General features: G+C 45.9%; 1 protein-coding gene across 3 annotated transcripts in view; it reads left to right on the top strand.

Moving 5' to 3' along the window:
• Positions 1–290: 290 nt before the first annotated feature.
• The window catches only part of THUMPD2 (THUMP domain 2 tRNA and snRNA guanosine methyltransferase), a 48934-nt gene continuing 22676 nt past the window's right edge, over positions 291–26548 (top strand). Inside the window, exons 1-2 of one of the 3 annotated variants that reach the window (XM_075596468.1) lie at positions 291–708; positions 19631–19763. In XM_075596468.1, coding sequence (XP_075452583.1) covers positions 589–708; positions 19631–19763 — 253 coding nt within the window. In that variant the 5' untranslated portion in view covers positions 291–588. Of the gene's footprint in view, positions 709–19630; positions 19764–25708; positions 26216–26548 lie in introns of those variants that run through there. The other 2 variants (XM_075596469.1, XM_075596470.1) reach the window with 2 other exon arrangements.

The following is a 26548-nucleotide window of genomic DNA, read 5'->3' as shown; positions in this document are numbered from 1 at the left end:
CTTTTCCCACCTCCATGTTCTGCTTTAATATTAGACATATTTGGTGGGTTTGTGCATTTCATTATGTACATACAGTAGTATTAAAATAGCTATATTTCTTTAGCCATGTATGTCAACTTCCAAGGATCCAAAATCATTGAGATATTGAGGTTTTTGAGAAGAAAAAATATAAATATGTCCCTAGCACGTCTGCTATAACTAACTGAGTGTCCATATAACGTTCACCCAACTCCTACACAGGTTGGGGGAAAAAATAGATTTACAGTGACGTTGTCCTGGAGGGTAAGAGAGGGCGGCGCCAGTACTCAACATGGACGCCATGCAAATCCACCAAGTAACATGACTTCCATGTGTATTCTATTTTAAGTATCCATTTTCCACACAAAAACATACATATGTTTAAAATGAAAGGACAGTGCGCTCAGCCGTGTGCAGAAATGACTACCCCTATCTGGGCTGATTCGTATCTATGTTGGTGACGTCACAAGCTAAGGCGGCGTGCGCGCTATCTTCCCGCCATTTCCATATGTCAACATCAGCGCAGAGGAGCAGGGCGCGCCTCCTAGAAACAGAACGTCGAGGGCTGCTATGGAAACCGTGTGCTCGGACCCGACTTCGGCCGCGAGAGTGCGCTTCTTCTGCACCGCTGGCCGGGGCATGGAGCGCTTTGTGGCTGACGAGGTGACGTGCAAAGCGTCAGCCGTAGAAGTAAGTGTGGGACTGGTCTATCCGAGGGAGTAGGGAAGGCGCGTTTACTTAACAAAACTGTCGGGGCATAGTGACGTCATTTTAACAGCTTGGAGGCGCGCGGTGCCATATTTCATCCGGGCAATTAGTCCTAGTGATGTTTATGGGAAGATATGGGAGATAGAAAAGAAAGATCACATTAGATCAGCTTTTTTACTACAACCCTTAACATTAATGTTTAATTTTTTAGTGTTTTGGATATCTAAATGTTTTGGTCAAATGCTATTTTCTTGCCACTCATTAGAGCTACACCATTAACCCTTTAGCTGCCTGTGCCTCTGGCATCGCATCGACCTTGTTGATTTTGTAACTTTAATGAAAACTCCCAACCGGGACAGGTTTACGTGCGCTGCCTGGCAATGTATTTGATAGCGGAGTTGCTCTAAACATAGGGTGACCAGATTTTCAAAATGAAAAACCGGGACACATTAAAAAATTATTTATAAAACAAATTACATCATGTGACGCACCCCGTTGCCATGACAACGAGACACTGACGTCAGGCGGTGACATGTTGCCATGACAATGTGGCATTACGTGATGCCTCGACGCCATAATATGTCCCGTTGTCATGTCAACTTGATGCCGCGTGATGTCATGGAGTGTCTCGTTATGGCAATGTGCATTACGTGACGTCGCGCAGCCATGTTGATGGAATTTGGAGGGGAGGATACAGCTACACAGTGACACACACAGACAGTGACACACACACAGACACACAGTGACACATACACACAGACTGACACATACACACAGACTGTGACACACATACTGACACACACTCGCACAGACTGACACACTCGCACCGACTGTGACAAACTCGCACCGACTGTGACACACTCGCACAGACTGTGACACACACTCGCACAGACTGTGACACACACTCGCACAGACTGTGGCACACACTCGCACAGACTGTGGCACACACTCGCACAGACTGTGGCACACACTCGCACAGACTGTGGCACACACTCGCACAGACTGTGACACACTCGCACAGACTGTGACACACACTCGCACAGACTGACACACACTCGCACAGACTGACACACACTCGCACAGACTGACACACACTCGCACAGACTGTGACACACACTCGCACAGACTGTGACTCACACTCGCACAGACTCACACACACACGCACGCACAGACTGTGACACACACACACACACGCAGACTGTGACACACACACGCAGACTGTGACACACACGCAGACTGTGACACACACGCAGACTGTGACACACACACGCAGACTGTGACACACACACACACACAGACTGTGACACACACACACAGACTGTGACACACACACACACAGACTGACACACACACACATAGACTGTGACACACACACACACAGACTGTGACACACACACACACACACACAGACTGTGACACACACACACACACACACACACAGACTGTGACACACACACAACCGGGACGACTGGTCACCCTATCTAAACATCTATATTGTCATACAAAGTGTTGGTGATTTGCAACTAACTTGTTATGTTGTCTGCAATTATTGTTGGCTAGTGGATGGGTTGTGGTACTGGTATGTGCAAAGTACCACAATTTCTTTTAAAATTTGCACCATGAGTGATACAGACTAAATGTAAGCTTGAGGCTGCGCTTATAGTCATGGCGACGGCGCGCAGAGCCAAAACTACCTGATGTCCGTTGTGGGTGCCCATAGTAGGCGCGATCGCGCTGTGAAGCGACATGGAGACCAAAAGCACAGAAGACAATTGATTTTGTGATACAGTGACGGCCGCATCACGTGACTGGCGGCAAGCCAATCACATCTCCATCTCGCCTTTTGTGCCTTCTCCCTTGCTGCCAGCGAAATCGCACTACTCAAGTGCAACTTTCACTATAGCGATGGTGACGTGTGACGTCACGCGGTCGCAAGCAACGCAGTGCTCACTATAAGCGCAGCCTGAGGCAACTCCTGGTGCACTTGTTCTGCTTTTTATATCTTTATATAGCGCCTCCAGTGTACTCTGCGCTTTGCAACAGAGTATTCTGTACAGGGAATTATAATACAATAAGTGCCACAAACCATGAAGGCAAATTACTGCCCCGGCGAGTTTACAATCTTAGTGCTTAAGCAGTTTCCTGTTCTATTCAGATTGTTTGCTCTGTAGGACATGGACCCCCTCTTTCCCATTGTTTAAAGCTGCAGACCAAGCAATATCCTACATGTGTGTTTTTTTTTAATAGATTAGTTCTGTACCATCAGAAAATATCTGTAGCATTTTTTTTAAAACAACTCTGAATTACATTTTTAATGTAACAAGCATTTTTTGTATCTATGGCAACTGTTTACAAAGTCATGTAGCCCTTTTTGTGAATCCCAGATCTAAGGGAACTACCGGTGTGCTGTGTATACCTGTGGTTTCAGGAGCTCTGAGCCTCCGCCATGGGAGAGCCTGGGGTCATACCCTTAACTATCATGGTGCAGCGCCTCCACTTACCCAGGATCCCCATATTAGAGAATCTGCCCTGAGTAAGAAACATACAACGGTATTGTGCAACAGGCAACCTTTTACTATTTGCAATATGTAACGAAAGCTTAGAGAATATACATGACACGTCTTAACCCTTATACTCTATATATCACATCATGTAACACACACACAGTGGCTCAGCCACACCTTGTTAGGGATAATGTTCGGTACACAGGTGGCTCTGCCACTCTCCCTAGGAGTATGTCCTGTAACTAGTGTCTGTACAGCATAGTATGCTGGCACACTGGTGCCCCCAATTAGTTAGTGGGAGGCGGGATCAGCGTCTGATGACCGGTGTAGGTGCACTTGCTGATTAAAGATACCTTCCGGCCACTACGGTGACCACACCACTTCACACAGGTACCCAGTGTTGCTCCTGCCTTTCGCCGACACTCCGTTATGCTGTGCGGTCTGTCCTCCAGACCAAGATGGCGTCCGCAACTCCGCAGCTGAACCGCACTAACGGGTGGGTCCCTAACTACTACGGCCGTCCCTACAAAAGCGGCACCCTACGATGACAGGGGTAATGCTCCTGGGGGCTGGGGAATGTCTCTCACCTAAGCGGAAGGGTCACTGACCCTCCGCTCGCGCACACGAGGTTCCGCCACCTTCCTCCTTCACCTCTCACTCGTGTGTCCCACCGCCCACACGCATCCTGTCTTCTCTATCCAGAGTCTCGCACCCTATTGGTCCTCAGCCTCAGCTGACTCTCTCACAGTTCAGAGTTCAGAGTGCAGCCCCCAAAGTCTCTCCAGATTGGTTGCCGTTCGCGCGCTTTCCTCGCGCATGCGCAGCCTGACTCTTACTCAGTGACCTTGCTGGCAAAAGAACAGTATGGCGCTTCCTATGTCAGTGACAGCGCGGAACCATCATATATATGTATACACATCCTTACAGTCACATCACCTTCCTCTTCTAAAACAGGTTCTGGCACACCGCTTTTTTGAGCCCGCCCTCTCTCTAGCAGTGCACCAGTTCTATCTAGTGACTGCGTGGTCACATGATCTTCCCCACAGAACTTTGCATTTTTGGTTCTCTTGTGCTGCACTGGCAGCCATTTAGTGAACTCCAAGCCGAATCTTCGCCAATCGATCACAAGAGAATGGATCGATCTGCAACTTGGCTAATTACGTATTGTGTGGATTGTATTGATGCACATAATAAAGGGAAAATAAGATTTTAAGACACACCAGCAGCTTGGACTGCTGCTTTAAAGTCCTGTTTAATGCACTTGTTTAAGTTTGTATATTATGTCCCTCTATTGTCTGAATTATAGTTGTGCTGTGTAGATTGGTGCTTTATAAATAAACATACACACAAGTCTTGTTTATGGGGGAAACTTGCTGATTATTAACTGAAAATGTATCATTTTTCTGCAGTCTCCATGCAATTTATTCTCTCATCCCAGTGCAAGTTAATTGAAGTTTTAGAAACGTCTCACATATTTACAGAGCTGGCTTAAAATAAAGCGGGGGACGATGCCGGGGGAGAGCACGGGCCTCTTACCTGCTCCGGCATCTCATCTCGGCTACTTCGTGATGTCATGGCGACGTGGCAGAGATGAGAGCATGCTGGAGGAGAAGCCAGATAGGAGGTAATAGGCACTTACAGAGGCCCCGCGTTCTCCCCCAGCAATCACTTTAACTCTTGTGGATAAGAGAGCTGGGCTCGGTGGCACTGCAATGAAGCCGGCCCTACATATTTATCCCAAATCTATGAAAGAAACGTTCACGTTAGCCAGTGTGGCCAGAGTATCACTTATTTTATTATTTTTAATTACAGTTTTACAATTACACTTTTTTTTCTTTTAAGTTGTTTGACAAAAGTCTCCTCTTAACTTTACACCATTAACATTGCTTAAAAGTTTGGAAAGTGGTTAATAAATGTAGATATTATTTAAAATTTCACACAGCATTGCTACTTTCTTCAGCCTTCTCCAACTCTAATATTGAGCTTTTTTGTGACTGTACAGTACAGACGTTTGCAAATCAGGACTATCTTGTGTATGCCACAATATTTGGTAGCATGAATGCGAATCATTAGGCTGCGTCCATAGTCCGTGTCACCGCGCGCGCGAACAAAAGGCCATACCTCAATGAGGAAGGCCATAGAGCACGCGACCGCATACGCGATTCCCGGGCAGACAAAAGAATTTTATTTTGTCGCGCGACGGCCGTGTCACGGGAACAGTTCAGTCAATGAAGGCGAACGGCTCATGTGACGTCACGGGTACGCCTCCCGATCGCGTCTCCCCATCCCATAGGCCACGGATCGCCTCTGGGACAGGCTCGCGCAACGGCACACGCGGCTACTATATCCGCGGCCTTACACTAGCAATACATGACTTTGAATCTTTTAAAACGAGAAGTTTACCATATTAAATTGCTTTTAGTTTTTATACCGATAGAAACATTCTGTGTTCTTTTTTTTTTTTCCATAATAATTCAGTTCAGACCGTCCATGTGTCACGTTTTATCTGTGATTCCACCCAATACAGCTCAACCCCGTTATAGCGTGATCTGCTATAACGCGGATCTGCTTATAACGCGGTTTGAGCATGGACCCCGAATTAAAAAAAAAAAAAAAAATCAAAATTTATTTTCAAGATTTTTTTTTTACATTTTTTTTGCACACTGCATACACTCACTGCACACTCTCACAGCACACTGCACTGCACATTGCATACACTCACAGGACACTACACACTCACTGCACACTACACACACTCACTGCACACTGCACACACTCACAGCACACAACACACTCCCCTCCCCCCCTATCTCTGGTGTCAGCTGCTATCTCCTAAATCACTCTTGCACACAGAAGGATAGAATGGCTGTGGTGTAGAGCAGGAGAAGCTATCAGGAACAAGAGAACACACACAGACAGACACACAAACACACACCTCTCTCCCTAGACAGGGCAGGCTCCCCCGGCGTCCCTGAAAAGTTTGCCATTGAGAGCAGGAGAAGCTGCTGTGCGGGGTGATCAGTGGCCAGGGACATGTGAGTAAAATTGGCATGGAGAGGAGGCTGCAGCCCTGAGCCTCGCACTCTCCTAGCACTGCCTGCAGCTCTCTGACTGCTGGGGAGGAGGGAGGAAGGGAAGGACGTTAGCACAGTGCAGCACAGTGTGATCCCAGCTCTCCCCCCTCTGTAGACACGGAACCCCGGGCGCGGCGGCCATTTGTAATTTTTTTAATTTATTTAATTAGCGCGACCATGTTTGTAGCGCGGTCGGATCAGGTGGCCCCCGAGGACCGGGCTATAACGGGGCTGAGCTGTAGTTAGTCAAGAAATGTATCCTTTTTCTCCTTGCTAAAATACTGATGCGGAAACGCTTCATGTTTATCAAAGGAGAAAATCTAATTGGTTGAAATAGCTATGTTTTTCCTTGGTAATTTAGGTGCTGTTATTTCGCCCCAGTTTTTAGCCAGGAGATGTTAATTGGAAAAAATCCCACACAGAAACACGTTCCAGATGCACTTCTGTGGACAGTAAAGAGGTCCCGTCTATTCCCCTCATACATCTCCCTGATCTGAGCTGTTACATTAATTGTATAGTTTATATTACAAGAGGCTCACATCAAGTAAGAGTCTGACCGTTGATTAACAGCTCAATAAGCAGCGGATGCAACTCCATGGCGACTGATTGGGTAGAATAACTTTACACGTGAGACATAACGCAAAATATAAACTGAAATATATGAATAGTTAATTGTTGAGTGCATATTGTATGTATGTGCATTTTTTTTATATTGTCAACAATTTATGCAGCTATTTCAAAAGAGACAATGCAGGGAATTATAGTACAATACGTGTAAAAAAACACAACATCAGACACTGGGAAAGAAATAAGCACTTTTTGGGTACATTGCTGCACTTTGTTCCCAGTGTAAGCAGCTAAATAATACAGCGTTTGAAAAGAAACAATGATAACTTAATACATTACATGGTAATATTATTGGCTAGGAGGTTTCTGTGTGGGAGCTCACTATAGATTAAAGTGAAAAGCCGTAGCAATCCACTTTACTCACCTGAAAAAAAAGTGTTTTTGCAAGGTCTTTTTATTCACTGCAAGGGAAGTCGGTGTATAATTTACTGTGTTTGACTCTTAACTCTCATACTGTAGAATAGGAGCCATAGACTTCCATTGAGTCTCAGTGTTTGCTAATAGTACTTCTCAAATGAAATGTAACGTACTGGTCCAGAACCACCACAACTCACTTATTTTGGTCTTTGAGCATTGACATTTATGTTGGTAAAGCAGCCTCTTTCTTTATATTAAATCTGTAACGTGCTCACCACAAACAGGACGGGACCGTGAGGCTGAGGTGGGAATATTGGTAAACGCCAACCTACAACCGTGTAACCGCGTGCAGAGTGAAGGTCGTGTAGCCGGGTCAGGGTAGGAGAGGTCAGAATGGTCATGATACTTGCCGTGGTCTAGGATTGGAGAAGTTGGATGGTCGTTGTGCGTAGCCGGGGTACAGGGGTAGAGAAGGTGGGAGTCTAAATGCAAGCCGAGGTCAAGAGTCAGAAGGCGGAGGTCCAGGTACAAGCTGAGGGCAAAAGGTACAAGAGATCAAGACAGAATGCGCGGGGCAGCAGGATGCTGCACTACGTAACATAAACAAGGTTTATGCTCAGCCAATTTGCTTGAGGCAAGGCTGAGCATACAGTATAAGGATCAGATAGCAAATGAGAGCGTGGCACAAGGCTATGAGTAATGAGTCATTAGACATAGGCTTTCCACTGATAGGCAGGGGCGGGGTGTATTGCAGGTGTGGAGGGATTAACCCCTTGCGTGCCTGTGTTAGTGCGACGCCGGCGTGTAGTCCTATCAGTGCTAGGAACGTCCACAGGGTCGGGACCAAAGCCCGATCCTGGTAGGTGCGGTGCTTGCACGTGATCTTTGTGCTTCAAACTCAATACCAGTCAGTGTTTTTACTCATTGAGCCACTTTATATATACAAGTAACCTTATTCCTCAGAACTGGCCCTCAGCTAGGCTTAGGATTCCCTAGCACCTCAATGCCTAGTGCTTTGCTATTGCAAGCAAAGCCACCGGGAACCCTACCGGTGCTTCACTGGACCAGTCCCAAGATTACCTGTAAGTCAGAAGACAGAGAGGGCTCTGATTCGGGCAGCCCCTTTCATAGACTTCTGGGTCTTATGTTTACCATGGACAGGGATTTCCCACCACTCAGAGCGTGGGAACTTTTCCCACCAGCGAATCAGAGCAGGGCTCATCAGGCTGGTGATGTCAGAGCAAAGGGCGTGACAAGCCGCACCTTCCTCCCAGCCCACTCGTGGCCCCTACTGGGCAGGCTCCACAGTGTCTCAGAGAACAAAGATGGCTTTTGGGCCTGTTCCTCTGCCCCTCCATGCTAAACCAAATGGCCGGACACCTCTGGACATCCTGGTTCTCCTTTGAGCTCAGATGTCTATGCAGACATCCTGGCCACTATGTTAATGCTCAGGCTGACTGCAAAGATATTTATACATACAGTATAACACACTATAAACCATACTTTAATAAAGTATAAACCTTGGGGAACCTTATATATGTGTGGAAAATTAGTTTGGGATACCAAGGCTCGAAAACCAGGAATCTGGGAGACATTGTGTTGCCCCAATGTAATTCACCCCACGTACCCACAAATAGTGCCTGCACGCCGGGGAGAATCAGGGGACTACCAATAACTAGTGCCCCCCCCCCCCCCCAACTCCTGTAAACAAAAAACAAAACGAATAAATTTTCGTCCAAATATCCCACCTAAAACTTACACTCCCAAAATCTCATGTCTCTACGACACAGGGAACCCCAAAAGTCCCATAACAGGTCAGGTTTTTGCTATTCTTTACATGGGATATCCATAGCCCACCCCATCCTTATGTACAGACGGGTACACACAAAGCCTACACTGTTTGCAGGGAGCCCTACCGGTACCCCCTAAACCAGGGACCCCCTTTTCTAAGTATACTAGAACACATTTCACCATGGCTCACTTGGCTCACTTTCCTTCCCGGGCTGTACTGAAGCAGGTAACCCTAGTGGTGAGTCACGGTTACGTATTTAAAGGGAGATATTGATGGGGCCAATGTGCACACGTATCCACAAATCATGCCTCATTGTCAGATAAATTTACCGGGGAACTGGTAACGTTGGTGCCCTGCCCTGTATGCACATTCTGACAAATTTCCCTGCAAAATCCCCCTTAAAAATCATGCACCCAAAATCCCTGGTTAAATGCATGCCCGGAAAGGGGAAATCACAACAAATACTGGTAATACATTCTGGGGCAGAGGAGTGCTGCCCAAATACACATGGGGCTAACTATATATGGGTTTCCTAACATCCACCTTTCGCCTCCCGCTCCCAAAGTCCCTTTCCTGCAACTATCTTCTATGGGGAATCATAACCACACATGGTATCCCTAGCCTATATATCACATCATGTAACACACACACAGTGGCTCAGCCACACCTTGTTAGGGATAATGTTCGGTACACAGGTGGCTCTGCCACTCTCCCTAGGAGTATGTCCTGTAACTAGTGTCTGTACAGCATAGTATGCTGGCACACTGGTGCCCCCAATTAGTTAGTGGGAGGCGGGATCAGCGTCTGATGACCGGTGTAGGTGCACTTGCTGATTAAAGATACCTTCCGGCCACTACGGTGACCACACCACTTCACACAGGTACCCAGTGTTGCTCCTGCCTTTCGCCGACACTCCGTTATGCTGTGCGGTCTGTCCTCCAGACCAAGATGGCGTCCGCAACTCCGCAGCTGAACCGCACTAACGGGTGGGTCCCTAACTACTACGGCCGTCCCTACAAAAGCGGCACCCTACGATGACAGGGGTAATGCTCCTGGGGGCTGGGGAATGTCTCTCACCTAAGCGGAAGGGTCACTGACCCTCCGCTCGCGCACACGAGGTTCCGCCACCTTCCTCCTTCACCTCTCACTCGTGTGTCCCACCGCCCACACGCATCCTGTCTTCTCTATCCAGAGTCTCGCACCCTATTGGTCCTCAGCCTCAGCTGACTCACAGTTCAGAGTTCAGAGTGCAGCCCCCAAAGTCTCTCCAGATTGGTTGCCGTTCGCGCGCTTTCCTCGCGCATGCGCAGCCTGACTCTTACTCAGTGACCTTGCTGGCAAAAGAACAGTATGGCGCTTCCTATGTCAGTGACAGCGCGGAACCATCATATATATGTATACACATCCTTACAGTCACATCACCTTCCTCTTCTAAAACAGGTTCTGGCACACCGCTTTTTTGAGCCCGCCCTCTCTCTAGCAGTGCACCAGTTCTATCTAGTGACTGCGTGGTCACATGATCTTCCCCACAGAACTTTGCATTTTTGGTTCTCTTGTGCTGCACTGGCAGCCATTTAGTGAACTCCAAGCCGAATCTTCGCCAATCGATCACAAGAGAATGGATCGATCTGCAACTTGGCTAATTACGTATTGTGTGGATTGTATTGATGCACATAATAAAGGGAAAATAAGATTTTAAGACACACCAGCAGCTTGGACTGCTGCTTTAAAGTCCTGTTTAATGCACTTGTTTAAGTTTGTATATTATGTCCCTCTATTGTCTGAATTATAGTTGTGCTGTGTAGATTGGTGCTTTATAAATAAACATACACACAAGTCTTGTTTATGGGGGAAACTTGCTGATTATTAACTGAAAATGTATCATTTTTCTGCAGTCTCCATGCAATTCATTCTCTCATCCCAGTGCAAGTTACTAGAAGTTTTAGAAACGTCTCACATATTTACAGAGCTGGCTTAAAATAAAGCGGGGGATGATGCCGGGGGAGAGCACGGGCCTCTTACCTGCTCCGGCATCTCATCTCGGCTACTTCGTGATGTCATGGCGACGTGGCAGAGATGAGAGCATGCTGGAGGAGAAGCCAGATAGGAGGTAATAGGCACTTACAGAGGCCCCTCGTTCTCCCCCAGCAATCACTTTAACTCTTGTGGGTAAGAGAGCTGGGCTCGGTGGCACTGCAATGAAGCCGGCCCTACATATTTATCCCAAATCTATGAAAGAAACGTTCAGGTTAGCCAGTGTGGCCAGAGTATCACTTATTTTATTATTTTTAATTACAGTTTTACAATTACACTTTTTTTTCTTTTAAGTTGTTTGACAAAAGTCTCCTCTTAACTTTACACCATTAACATTGCTTAAAAGTTTGGAAAGTGGTTAATAAATGTAGATATTATTTAAAATTTCACACAGCATTGCTACTTTCTTCAGCCTTCTCCAACTCTAATATTGAGCTTTTTTGTGACTGTACAGTACAGACGTTTGCAAATCAGGACTATCTTGTGTAAGCCACAATATTTGGTAGCATGAATGCGAATCATTAGGCTGCGTCCATAGTCCGTGTCACCGCGCGCGCGAACAAAAGGCCATACCTCAATGAGGAAGGCCATAGAGCACGCGACCGCATACGCGATTCCCGGGCAGACAAAAGAATTTTATTTTGTCGCGCGACGGCCGTGTCACGGGAACAGTTCAGCCAATGAAGGCGAACGGCTCATGTGACGTCACGGGTACGCCTCCCGATCGCGTCTCCCCATCCCATAGGCCACGGATCGCCTCTGGGACAGGCTCGCGCAACGGCACACGCGGCTACTCTATCCGCGGCCTTACACTAGCAATACATGACTTTGAATCTTTTAAAACGAGAAGTTTACCATATTAAATTGCTTTTAGTTTTTATGCCGATAGAAACATTCTGTGTTCTTTTTTTTTTTTCCATAATAATTCAGTTCAGACCGTCCATGTGTCACGTTTTATCTGTGATTCCACCCAATACAGCTCAACCCCGTTATAGCGTGATCTGCTATAACGCGGATCTGCTTATAACGCGGTTTGAGCATGGACCCCGAATTTAAAAAAAAAAAAAAAATCAAAATTTATTTTCAAGATTTTTTTTTTACATTTTTTTTGCACACTGCATACACTGACTGCACACTGCACACAGCATACACTCACTGCACACTCTCACAGCACACTGCACTGCACATTGCATACACTCACAGGACACTACACACTCACTGCACACTACACACACTCACTGCACACTGCACACACTCACAGCACACAACACACTCCCCCCCCCCCTATCTCTGGTGTCAGCTGCTATCTCCTAAATCACTCTTGCACACAGAAGTATAGAATGGCTGTGGTGTAGAGCAGGAGAAGCTATCAGGAACAAGAGAACACACACAGACAGACACACAAACACACACCTCTCTCCCTAGACAGGGCAGGCTCCCTGAAAAGTTTGCCATTGAGAGCAGGAGAAGCTGCTGTGCGGGGTGATCAGTGGCCAGGGACATGTGAGTAAAATTGCCATGGAGAGGAGGCTGCAGCCCTGAGCCTCGCACTCTCCTAGCACTGCCTGCAGCTCTCTGACTGCTGGGGAGGAGGGAGGAAGGGAAGGAGGTTAGCACAGTGCAGCACAGTGCGATGATGCGATCCCAGCTCTCCCCCCTCTGTAGACACGGAACCCCGGGCGCAGCGGCCATTTGTAATTTTTTTAATTTATTTAATTAGCCCGACCCCGTTTGTAGCGCGGTCGGATCAGGTGGCCCCCGAGGACCGGGCTATAACGGGGCTGAGCTGTAGTTAGTCAAGAAATGTATCCTTTTTCTCCTTGCTAAAATACTGATGCGGAAACGCTTCATGTTTATCAAAGGAGAAAATCTAATTGGTTGAAATAGCTATGTTTTTCCTTGGTAATTTAGGTGCTGTTATTTCGCCCAAGTTTTTAGACAGGAGATGTTAATTGGAAAAAATCCCACACAGAAACACGTTCCAGATGCACTTCTGTGGACAGTAAAGAGGTCCCGTCTATTCCCCTCATACATCTCCCTGATCTGAGCTGTTACATTAATTGTATAGTTTATATTACAAGAGGCTCACATCAAGTAAGAGTCTGACCGTTGGTTTACAGCTCAATAAGCAGCGGATGCAACTCCATGGCGACTGATTGGGTAGAATAACTTTACACGTGAGACATAACGCAAAATATAAACTGAAATATATGAATGAGTTAATTGTTGAGTGCATATTGTATGTATGTGCATTTTTTTTATATTGTCAACAATTTATGCAGCTGTTTCAAAAGAGACAATGCAGGGAATTATAGTACAATACATGTAAAAAACATAACATCAGACACTGGGAAAGAAATAAGCACTCTGGGGCAGAGATATTCTAATAGTATACAGTATTAGCTTTAGTTAATATTAATGTAATTTCAATTTTACATTGCTGCACTTTGTCCCCAGTGTAAGCAGCTAAATAATACAGCGTTTGAAAAGAAACAATGATAACTTAATACATTACATGGTAATATTATTGGCTAGGAGGTTTCTGTGTGGGAGCTCACTATAGATTAAAGTGAAAAGCCGTAGCAATCCACTTTACTCACCTGAAAAAAATGTGTTTTTGCAAGGTCTTTTTATTTACTGCAAGGGAAGTCGGTGTATAATTTACTGTGTTTGACTCTTAACTCTCATACTGTAGAATAGGAGCCATAGACTTCCATTGAGTCTCAGTGTTTGCTAATAGTACTTCTCAAATGAAATGTAACGTACTGGTCCAGAACCACCACAACTCACTTATTTTGGTCTTTGAGAATTGACATTTATGTTGGTAAAGCAGCCTCTTTCTTTATTTTAAATCTGTAACGTGCTCACCACAAACAGGACGGGACCGTGAGGCTGAGGTGGGAATATTGGTAAACGCCAACCTACAACCGTGTAACCGCGTGCAGAGTGAAGGTCGTGTAGCCGGGTCAGGGTAGGAGAGGTCAGAATGGTCATGATACTTGCCGTGGTCTAGGATTGGAGAAGTTGGATGGTCGTTGTGCGTAGCCGGGGTACAGGGGTAGAGAAGGTGGGAGTCTAAATGCAAGCCGAGGTCAAGAGTCAGAAGGCGGAGGTCCAGGTACAAGCTGAGGGCAAAAGGTACAAGAGATCAAGACAGAATGCGCGGGGCAGCAGGATGCTGCACTACGTAACATAAACAAGGTTTATGCTCAGCCAATTTGCTTGAGGCAAGGCTGAGCATACAGTATAAGGATCAGATAGCAAATGAGAGCGTGGCACAAGGCTATGAGTAATGAGTCATTAGACATAGGCTTTCCACTGATAGGCAGGGGCGGGGTGTATTGCAGGTGTGGAGGGATTAACCCCTTGCGTGCCTGTGTTAGTGCGACGCCGGCGTGTAGTCCTATCAGTGCTAGGAACGTCCACAGGGTCGGGACCAAAGCCCGATCCTGGTAGGTGCGGTGCTTGCACGTGATCTTTGTGCTTCAAACTCAATACCAGTCAGTGTTTTTACTCATTGAGCCACTTTATATATACAAGTAACCTTATTCCTCAGAACTGGCCCTCAGCTAGGCTTAGGATTCCCTAGCACCTCAATGCCTAGTGCTTTGCTATTGCAAGCAAAGCCACCGGGAACCCTACCGGTGCTTCACTGGACCAGTCCCAAGATTACCTGTAAGTCAGAAGACAGAGAGGGCTCTGATTCGGGCAGCCCCTTTCATAGACTTCTGGGTCTTATGTTTACCATGGTCAGGGATTTCCCACCACTCAGAGCGTGGGAACTTTTCCCACCAGCGAATCAGAGCAGGGCTCATCAGGCTGGTGATGTCAGAGCAAAGGGCGTGACAAGCCGCACCTTCCTCCCAGCCCACTCGTGGCCCCTACTGGGCAGGCTCCACAGTGTCTCAGAGAACAAAGATGGCTTTTGAGCCTGTTCCTCTGCCCCTCCATGCTAAACCAAATGGCCGGACACCTCTGGACATCCTGGTTCTCCTTTGAGCTCAGATGTCTATGCAGACATCCTGGCCACTATGTTAATGCTCAGGCTGACTGCAAAGATATGTATACATACAGTATAACACACTATAAACCATACTTTAATAAAGTATAAACCTTGGGGAACCTTATATATGTGTGGAAAATTAGTTTGGGATACCTAGGCTCGAAAACCAGGAGTCTGGGAGACATTGTGTTGCCCCAATGTAATTCACCCCACGTACCCACAAATAGTGCCTGCACGCCGGGGAGAATCAGGGGACTACCAATAACTAGTGCCCCCCCCCCAACTCCTGTAAACAAAAACAAAACGAATAAATTTTCGTCCAAATATCCCACCTAAAATTTACACTCCCAAAATCTCATGTCTCTACGACACAGGGAACCCCAAAAGTCCCATAACAGGTCAGGTTTTTGCTATTCTTTACATGGGATATCCATAGCCCACCCCATCCTTATGTACAGACGGGTACACACAAAGCCTACACTGTTTGCGGGGAGCCCTACCGGTACCCCCTAAACCAGGGACCCCCTTTTCTAAGTATACTAGAACACATTTCACCATGGCTCACTTGGCTCACTTTCCTTCCCGGGCTGTACTGAAGCAGGTAACCCTAGTGGTGAGTCACAGTTACGTATTTAAAGGGAGATATTGATGGGGCCAATGTGCACACGTATCCTCAAATCATGCCTCATTGTCGGATAAATTTACCGGGGAACTGGTAACGTTGGTGCCCTGCCCTGTATGCACATTCTGACAAATTTCCCTGCAAAATCCCCCTTAAAAATCATGCACCCAAAATCCCTGGTTAAATGCATGCCCGGAAAGGGGAAATCACAACAAATACTGGTAATACATTCTGGGGCAGAGGAGTGCTGCCCAAATACACATGGGGCTAACTATATATGGGTTTCCTAACATCCACCTTTCGCCTCCTGCTCCCAAAGTCCCTTTCCTGCAACTATCTTCTATGGGGAATCATAACCACACATGGTATCCCTAGCCCATAACCCCGCAGGGGACCATATATAGGAACATGGAAACCCCATGTATTATTAAACTGGGCCCAAGAGCTAACCCTCTTGGCCGATTACCCACGGTTCCTAGGGGCAATCAGCCGGGTTTGGACCTTTATTAGGAAGAGCTACCCCCATCATCACACTGATGCCTTGAAAAATAAAATGCCTTATACAGTATTATGATATTTTTTAGGCAACCTCTGGTAGTCTCTGAAGCGACTATAAGAACCCACGGGTACAAAAAAGAGTATTCTTTGGTGGTATCCGTGTTTAGCAGAATACAGTAGCAACAGGTTTATGTATACAGCAGGGCCCCGCTTCTCGGCGCTTCGCTTCTCAGCTATCCGCTGATATGGCGGCACCGAGAAGGGGGCCGCCATGTTGGTTTGTAAATCGTGCATGTGCAGAACGGGCGGGTGTGCCCGGCGCGCATGCACAAACCGCAGGTTGCACGCGCATACAGTACCATAGGTTGCACATGCGCAGAATGGCAAAAATGTCGGTTTGCGCATGCGCAGAAATGAAAATCGCCGGATCCGCTTTCTGGCGATTTTCCCTATACGGCGGGCCTCTGGAACGGAACCCGCCGTATACCCAGGGCCCTGCTGTACTATTTCTCATGGGATCTCAGATCGTTTTTGTAAAGTTTCCATTTATTTAGTTTTATTTATTTTTTAAATCAGAATTTGTTAAAACTCAGTAAGCTGGGAAGACATTTCAGTTTTTGTTAACTTTGATAAAAGTATAATTTGGTAGTACTGTACAAAACATTGTGTCCCCCGCACTCGAACACAAGTAAAGAAAAATCAACACCGGATAAGCCAAATATGAAAGATTTTACTTGTAGTCAGGTAAGCGAGCCTAGTCATCAACTACTGTATGTATAGATCATACCAGACAAGATGCATCATGGATACAAATATCAGTGACAGTCAAAGTGCAACAAAGATATGTACTGTATATCAGAATAAAGTAAAAAACACAGTATCAGAAAAGGCAATTAGCCAAACAGAAAATATAGACAAAAGTGGATACTTATCCCAACAGGCAAAGCGCTACAGCTACAATGCCAAAAAAGGAAAGTAGTAGCAAAAAACAGTATCCACTCGTCTGACATTTCAAACGAAAAAAAGGGAGGGGAGGGGAAAAAAGGAACAAGGTAAAAGGAGAGAAACAATTAATAACGGGGGCAATGGTTTGGTACTGTTCATTTTCCAACTCCTTTTTTTTTTTTTTAATGTGAAGTCACAGATGATACAATTATGAGTCAAATGTAAACACTGTTGACAGATATCATATTGCAACCTTTACCCTGTACTGTTGTGGGGGTACTTTAATAGTCATAATAAATACTGTGATTACTTCAAGAAATCAATATGAAACTGGCAGTAATTCCAGTGTCGGCTCCTTGTGACCTGGAGCAAGTACCATTATCTCATTTTTCTCGGTCACCAAAAATAGATTGCTAGCTTCCCACTACAGAGAACTGTCTGAAGAATTCTGTGTGCAGTGCTGTGCAAGAAAAGAATGTTATTATCCAAACATGCTCCTATTATAATCCCTACGCTCACACACATTTTTAACTCCTCCCTCTACTCTAGTACCTTTTCCTCTTCCTTCAAACATGCAACAGTTATACCATTACTCAAAAACATCAAGCTTGGCTCTACCTGTCTTTCTAACTATCGTCCAGTCTCCCTCCTGCCTTTTGCCTCTAAACTCCTTGAATGTCTTGTATTCTCTCGCTTGCTCCATTTTCTGAACACCTATTCTCTCCTAGACCCTCTACAATCTGGCTTCCGCATGGCTCACTCCACTGAAACATCCTGCACTAAAATAACTAATGACCTCCATGCTGCTTGAAGACAGAGGTCATTACATTTTGCTCTCCCATCCCTCTCCCATCATACTGTGTGTCTCTTCTGCTAAAACCACCTCCTCCTTTATCGATCTCTCTGTGGGGGTATCCCAGGGCTCTGTCCTGGGACCTCTTCTCTTTTCTCTTTACACACTCTCTCGTGACCTAATCACATCTCTTGGGTTCAAATATAACCTCTATGCTGATGACACACAAATTTACTTTTCAACCCCTGACCTTACACCTGCTATACAGACCAAAGTTTCTGAATGTCTCTGCGATATCATCCTGGATGGCCCTCCGCCAACTTAAACTTAACATGGCAAAAACAGAACTCCTTATACTTCCTCCCAAACCTGGCCCTACTACCTCCTTCCACATTACTGTTGGAAGTACTATCATTCACCAAGTGAGGTGGTCACACTTGACTCCTCTCTCACATTGTCTTCCCACATTCAAAAGGTAGCTAAAACCTGTCGTTTTTTTCCTCCGCAATATTTTCAAGATACGCCCTTTGTTGCACGACTGCAAAAACTCTGAGACTCTTCTGTCTCGATTACTGCAACCTCCTGCTGTCCGGCCTTCCTGCCTCTCACCTGTCTCCCCTACAATCTATCCTAAACGCTGCTGCCAGAATCACTCTACTCTTTCCAAAATCTGTCTCCGCGTCTCCCCTCATGGAATCCCTCCCCTGGCTTCCTATCAAATCCTGTATCACACACTCAGTTCTCCTCCTCGCTTTTAAAGCTTTTCACTCTTCTGCTCCTCCTTAAGCTGAGTTCAGACAGGCTGCGATGCGACGTGTGCGCACGCTCGCCACTCTTTCGCTTTGGTGGGTGGGAGTTTTCTAACTGAAAATGACCCCCGGCGGCGAAGTACAGCGTGGTCGCCGCTGCACTTGAATAAAGACAACTGAAGTTGTGATTTCAGGCAGCAGCCATGTCACGTGTACTTTGCCAGCCAATCGCAACTTTTTAAAGTCTCGCCTCCAATCGCGTCACACATCGCCCAGCAAAGAGGCGCGGTAGCGTAGCAGGCTGTCTGAGCTCAGCCCAACATCTCAGCCCTATTTTCTCGCTATACACCATTCTGACTCTTTCGTTCTGCTCAAGGATGTCTTGTCTCTACCCCTTTTTGTATCTAAAGTACTGTCCTGCTTAAAACATTTCTTACTGACTGCCCCACACCTCTGGAATGCCCTTCCCCTCAATATACAACTAGCACCCTCTCTATCCACCTTTAAGACCCACCTCAAAATACAAGGAAGCATGTGAGTTGCTCCATGGCTGATAACTTAACACATCATACATAAACCTTGGCCCCTTGCGAACACACTTACCACTGTCTCAGTACGTTCTTCCTACCAATCAATTAAATTATAAGCTCTTCGGAGCAGGGTCTCCTTTTCCTAAATGTTACTTTTATGTCTGAAGCACTTCTCCCCTTTTATGTGTTATTTATATTATTTGTTATTTATATTATTTGCTATTTATTAGATTGCCACGTGTAATACTGCTGTGAAGCGCTATGTACATTAATGGCGCTATATAAATAAAGACATACATGCATACATAGATAATTAAAAATATGGGGGTGTTATTATCCAGCTAATTTTTGGTAATTACTTGTATACTTTTCTTAGGTTGAAGCCATGTCTGGAAAAGTATTTTTCACAGCAGAGCCAGACTTGGGCATACTGAAGAAACTGAAATCTGGAGAGCGACTATTTTTGCTTCTAAAAAAAGGGCCTCCGTTATCGCTTCCTAAATACAAAGGTATGGTACAATGATTTAGACTTTGAGTAATGCATGTCAAAATGCCTGTGTGAAATACAAACATGTCTCAGCCCTTATTTAGAGTCCTCTTGTAAAATTCTTATTTGAGTCAACTGTTCACTTTATTTAGCACCCAAAGTTACCTGCTGCGTACTGAGATTTCAAGTTTCTTCAATTGGAGTAACAATTATCCCACTCCTAAAAGAGAGCGAGATTAAAATATCTCTTCAACCCTGACAAACACTGGTGGAGTCCATGATGCATCTTTTTAAAGCTGCAGACTAAGCAATATCCTACATGTATGTTTTTTTTTTCTTTTCTTAATTCAGTTCTGTACTATGAGAAAATACTGATAACATTTTAGAAAAATAATGCTGTACAGTAAGTATAGTGTTTCTGTTCCTATAACAACTATCGCATCCCCTTCCTCTTCTGAAACAGGCTCTGGCACACCCCTTTTTGAGCCCTGCGCTTTCTCTAGCAGTGAACCAATTGTATCTAGTGACTGCCTGGTCACATGATCTTCCCCACACAACTTTGGATCTTTGGTCCTCTTCTGCTGTGCTGACAGCCATTTAGTGAACCCCGAGCCGATCGATCACAGGAGAATGGATTGATCGGCAACTTGGCTAATCACTTGTCAGTGTGTAGATTGTATTGATGCACCTATTGAATGGAAAAAATCTAATTTTTTTTTAAACGGCACTGTGGCAGGACGGCCTGTAGCCGAGGTCAGGGAACGGTCCACACGTATAGTTTCAGGATAATAAAAACGTTCAGTGGCTTTATTTCTCCACAGCATACATAACATGCGGGTACACTGTCCCTTTAAACAAAACAAATCCTGCTCCACATTGGGAGGACTGACTAACACACCAGGCCTATCTAGCAGGCTGGCTGGCTAAACCATAACCAAACCGTAAGTGTCTTTTAAGCAGTCAGGAAAAACAAATGAACAAGTCTTAATTTGGTTGCAGTAGTTAGCTTGATGTATCCGTCTGGCTAGGAGCACATATAGCCGTGTGCTCTGGTCTAAGGCAGCCAGCCACTGCCAGTAACAACATCATCTTATACCTTGCTGCTTATCAGGTGTCAGCTTACACCCTGATTACCTAGCTTCCACCTGAGTTAACCCTTATGAGTGCTGGATGAAGCACTCAGACATATGTCTCCCAGGCGTAACTGATAGGGGTTGACTTCACCCTGTCACATACCTCCCCTGTTTGTGTGTGGCTATTGTCCTACACGGCTGAAGCCCGACCCTCCACTCCTTCTCTTGACAAAAAATCAGCATTTCCATGGTCCTTTCCAGGTCTATGCTGAATATCAAAAGAGAAGGGTTGGAGGGCCATGTACCACCTGGTCAACCTTGAGTTTGTGTCCTTCATGGTGTTTAACCACTTCAAGGGCACATGGTCAGTGACCAGGGTGAAGTGTACTCTGGTGACATAATGTCTCAAGGCCTCAATTGCCCATTTTACAGCGAGGCACTCCTTCTCAATGACGGAATACCTCACTTCCCTTAGGAACAGCTTCCGGCTGATGAACAGTATGGGGTGTTCAACACCATCAAATTGTTGGGACAGCACTGCTCCCAGTCCTACCTCTGAGGCATCCACCTGGATGATGAAGGGCTCTTTAAAATCTGGGCTCCGAAGAGCGGGGCCCTCTGACAGGCACTTTTTTAGCATGTCAAAGGCGTCTTGGCACTCCCAAGACCATTTAACTTGGGTCGGGGCACTCTTTTTTGTCAAATCTGTTAGGGGTGCAGAAATTTCTGAAAAATTGGGGATAAACAGCCTGTAATACCCTGCTAACTCCAAAAGGTAGCGGACCTGTGTCTTTGTCTGTGGGGTGGGGACTTCCTTTATGGCGGTTTTGCATTTGGATTCTTCCGCTAGAGGTATCTGCCAATATCCTTTCGTGAGGTCTAGGGTGGAGATATACTCTGCTTTACCAAGCAAGTCAAGCAATTCATCCACCCTAGGCATTGGGTATGCATCAAATCTGGATACAGCATTTACCTTTCGCAGATCCACTCAAAACCTCACCTTCCCATCTGGTTTAGGGACCAACACTATAGGGCTACACCATTCGCTGTGGGACTCCTCGATCACGCCCAATTCCAACATGTCTATTATCTCCCTCTCTACCAGGTCTTTTCGGCCCTCTGGCAATCTATAGGGACGGGACCGTACTTTTACGCCAGGTTCTGTCTCAATCCTACGGGACACTAAATCAGTCTGCCCTGGCAGCTCAGAAAAAACATCTGGGAACTGGTCACATAATTCTAGTAGGTCTGACCTTTGTTCCGTTGTTAACTGCCCTCCCATGGGAACCTGATAGTCATTGTACGTACTACCCTTTGGAAGCTGTGGACCCAAATCCATCTCTCCTTCCCGAGGGTGGATGAACAGCGATCTCATCGTTTTCCAGGGTTTCAGGAGGTTTACGTGGTAGATCTGTTTACCCTTCCTGGACCCTGGTTGAGAGATCTCATAGTTCACCTCCCCGGTGCGGCGGAGAACTTGGAAAGGACCCTGCCACTTCACAAGGAGTTTACTCTCGGATGTCGGTAGTAGTAGCATCACTTGGTCCCCAGGTTGGAAGACCTTCAAGCGAGCATTTTGGTTGTACTGCCTTTCTTGATGTTCTTGAGCAGATTGGAGGTTTTCCTTAGCAAACCGACCTATCATGTCTAGGCGGTTTCTAAGATCTATGACATACTGAAGGATATTCTTGGAGGGGGAGGACTCCTCCTCCCAGGATTCCTTCAGTAGGTCGAGAATACCCCGAGGTTTTCGTCCATATAGGAGCTCAAACGGGGAGAAGCCTGTGGATGATTGGGGAACTTCTCGTACCGCAAATAACAGGAAAGGGAGAAGTTCATCCCAAGCTCGCTTTTCAGTGTCCACAAACTTTCTAAGCATGGTTTTTAAAGTACGGTTAAACCTCTCTACCAATCCATCAGTCTGAGGATGGTAGACTGAGGTCCTGACGGATTTTACCTCCATTAACTTCAGGACATCCTGCATTAACTTTGCCATGAAATTTGTTCCCTGGTCAGTTAACATTACTTGGGGCAGTCCTACCCTAGAGAACAGTTCTAACAGCCTGTGAGCAACCTGTTTAGCAGTGGCTGATCTCCGAGGGAAGGCCTCAGGATATCTGGTGGCATAATCTACAACAACGAGTATAAATTTATGTCCCTTCGCAGAGGGTTCTAAAGGTCCGACCAGATCTACCCCAATTCTCTCGATTGGGACGGCTACCAAGGGCGGAGGGACCAAGGGAGCCGGCTTCTGTCCTTTTTGGCTAGTTAACTGGCATTCAGGACATGTCTCACATAGTTTCATGATGTCACCATGTATGCCTGGCCAGTAAAACCGGGATGAGATGCGGTCCGTGGTCTTATCTCTGCCCAAATGACCACCCCAAGGGGGAGTATGGGCTAGGGTGAACACTGTTTTAATCAACCCTTTAGGGACTAGCATCTGTCGAATGACCTCCCCTGTTTGTGCAACCTTATTCACACGATATAGAATGTCATTTAACAGTTCAAAATGTGGAAACACTCTTACACCATGTTCGTCCATTATCTTGTTGTTGACCTGTACCACCTTCTCATATTGTTTACACTCCAGACACGTGCCCCTTGTGGTTTAAATTCAGATTGGGACATAGGACCCCTTCTTTTTGATACATATCCAATACTGTTATTATTTTTTCCATTATAGTTCTTGGCTAGTGTCTGTTGCATTTTATAGCAGTTTCAGGATGTCTATGTTCAGAGCATGCACAATTATATACAATCTGTTTATTATTTGATTGATCATTGTCTATGTGATTGATTTCATGTGATTGATATATTATGAGTTTGATTTTACAGTATAATCTATACAGATTGTTTATTAAGAATTCATTAAGTGTGTATATGCTCGTGGTCAGTTTTATTCTCTTTTTCATTATGTGTTAGGCTGTATGGATTTAATATATAAAGTTTATATCTGTTTTTTTATTATTCTAAGAATACATTGCCTAATGCATCACCTTCGATTACTACGATAATCATAGCCAATATCAAAGGTTGTTTATATTTTTTTTAATGATTTGTTTATGTAAAAAAGTTTGTCTGTTTATTTATAATTTTCTTATGTTTATTTTATGTTATTTCTTTATTCACATGATATGTTTTTTTGTCTCCTTTGATATTGCCCTCTTGGAGTGTCAAGTATTTTAGATTTAATAAAGTTTTTTGTTCATACTGGATTCTCAAACACACGGACGTCAGGGCGCCGCGTCATGTGACATGAGGACGTCCCGTCGATGGGCGTCATTAGCTTTCATGCTCGGCTCCATTCAGGGGGAGTAGCGTGTGAAGTGTGGGAGCAGCTATTGGCTTTTGGTTGCTTTCCTGCCTTTACGCCGCACCCCCCTTGCTGTCGGACTTGATTATGCGACTGTGCGTGATGACGTTGAACGGCCTCGACATGTGACGCATGTGGAAGTTTTGGTGATTGGTGTGCTGGGTCTCCTTTCAGGTATAAATGACACTCTAAGAGGGTAAGTAGTTATTCACCTTGATAAAGAACTAGAGATAGTCTGAAACGCGTTGGTGTGGTTGTTTTTGGTTTCTGATCCAATAAATAAGCTTTTATTTTATGGGAATGCATCCTTGAACCTTTCTTTTGGCAATTCCAGTTTTGGATTTGGTGCTCCGTTTTTCTTTCTCTCCTACTCCATTCATCTATCTACAGGCGGAGGCACAGTTAACCCGTGGGACCATTTGGACTTACTCTTCATCGTGGACAATCATTCCCATGTGAGTCCTTTCCAAGTTACCCTTATTTGGATTTATCATCATTGTTTTTCTACATTATTAGATGCTTATTTAACTGGTCACCGGAAGGTGCTTTGCTATAATATATCCTTACTGCTTTGCCTTGTGGGATTATAGTGTGCCAGTACGCATCTTTTGGAACTATCTGACATATGTCTTCTTTGGGTTAATTCCATTCTACAAGACTTTATTTACATCCAGTTTTGCTGTTTTATTTTGAGCACTATACAACGTTTTTTTCTTTTTGGCTAGTTAACTGGCATTCAGGACATGTCTCACATAGTTTTCATGATGTCACCATGTATGCCTGGCCAGTAAAACCGGGACGAGATGCGGTCCGTGGTCTTATCTCTGCCCAAATGACCACCCCATGGGAGAGTATGGGCTAGGGTGAACACTGTTTTAATCAACCCTTTAGGGACTAGCATCTGTCGAATGACCTCCGCTGTTTGTGTAACCTTATTCACACGATATAGAATGTCATTTAACAGTTCAAAATGTGGAAACACTCTTACACCTTGTTCGTCCATTATCTTGTTGTTGACCTGTACCACCTTCTCATATTGTCTAGCCAGAGCTGGGTCTTCCCTCTGCCTCTGACGGAAGTCAGAAAGATCCAGGTCTGGCAAAATTCCCGTATCTATCTGTTCCCCACCCTGGTCATCTCCGGCCATGACCTGCAGTCCTTTGAGCTGACTAATGTTACCAAGAGTCCCAGCCTTTCTTAACCAGTCCTCTTTCTCCGTACGTCTCTGTTTACGTGTCTTTGGGACGTGGTGTCTTTGGGGGGAAATGTCTGGGGAAAAAGGAAACAAGTCTCCGGGCTTCTCCGGAACCAGAGAGGTAGGCTCCGTAGGAGTAGGGGCCAACAATGTTTCAAAGTAGGGCCAGTCTCGGCCAAGTAGAACAGGAGCAGGTAGCCAGGGGGCAACTCCCACTAGTAGGCTAGCCTCTTGATACGCAGTAGAACGTTCGCCGTTGGGTATCTCTTTGTATCCCCATGGATACATTCGATATTCCAAGGAGAGTCATAGGATAGTCTATTGCTTGGAATTAGGCCCTCTAGAATCAGGGTTTTTCCAGATCACGAGTCAAGCATGGCTTTTACTATTTTCCCCTCCAGAGATGCTGGGACTAACCACGGATTGTGGTCCCCTCGGAGAGAAGCTGTGGCAGTGGTTCTGCCATATGAACAGTCCATCTCATCATCTCCTGAGTCCCCAAACTCGGTTGTCAGCGGAAGCTCTCGACGGAGTTCGGTGTTTGGACCTCTCCGCTGTTGGATGGGATCCTCCCTTCTGGTTGGTGGTGGTATCCTCTCCACCGGATGGGTGATGGGAGTCCAGTTTCTCGGGGAATACTGTGGGTGGCGGCCTCCCTTGAGTGATCCAATGGCTTCGGAGTTTGTACCAGGAACCCTCCGAGATGGGAAAGGGTCTTCCGGTCGGGTTGACTGGATCTCCCGAGCTGGCGGGTTGTAGACCCCTCGATTGTCTGCTCTCCTGCCTCTGGCATCACCGGAAGCAACTGGTGTTTGCACGGACCGTTCCCAGCTATCCTGTTGGGTGTCGTCGCCAAGGAAGTTTTCTACCAAGCGGACCGCTGAATCCAGGTAAAATGCAGCGTGTCTTTTTACCCAGGAGCGGGAGGAGGGGGGCAGTATCTGTATGAACTGCTCGAGCACAAACTGTTCAAGGATCTCTGCTTTGGTATGCTTCTCCGGTTGTATCCACCTGGTACATAAGTCTACTAAGCGGTGGGCTACGACCCGGGATCGGTCTCTGTTTGCATATTTGACTGTCCGGAACCGCTGTCGGTAGGTCTCTGGAGTGAGGCCTAGGCGATCCAGAATAGCAGCCTTTAGTAGCTGATAGTCCATTGCCTCATCTGCTGGAAGAGCCTGGTAGGCTGCCTGAGCTTCTCCTATGAGGAGTGGAGCCAGAGT

The sequence above is a fragment of the Ascaphus truei genome, chromosome 4 (genome assembly GCF_040206685.1).
Source record: "Ascaphus truei isolate aAscTru1 chromosome 4, aAscTru1.hap1, whole genome shotgun sequence".
Lineage (NCBI taxonomy): Eukaryota > Metazoa > Chordata > Amphibia > Anura > Ascaphidae > Ascaphus > Ascaphus truei.
Note: the sequence above shows the minus strand (reverse complement) of the source record. Positions and strands in the feature narration are given on the sequence as shown.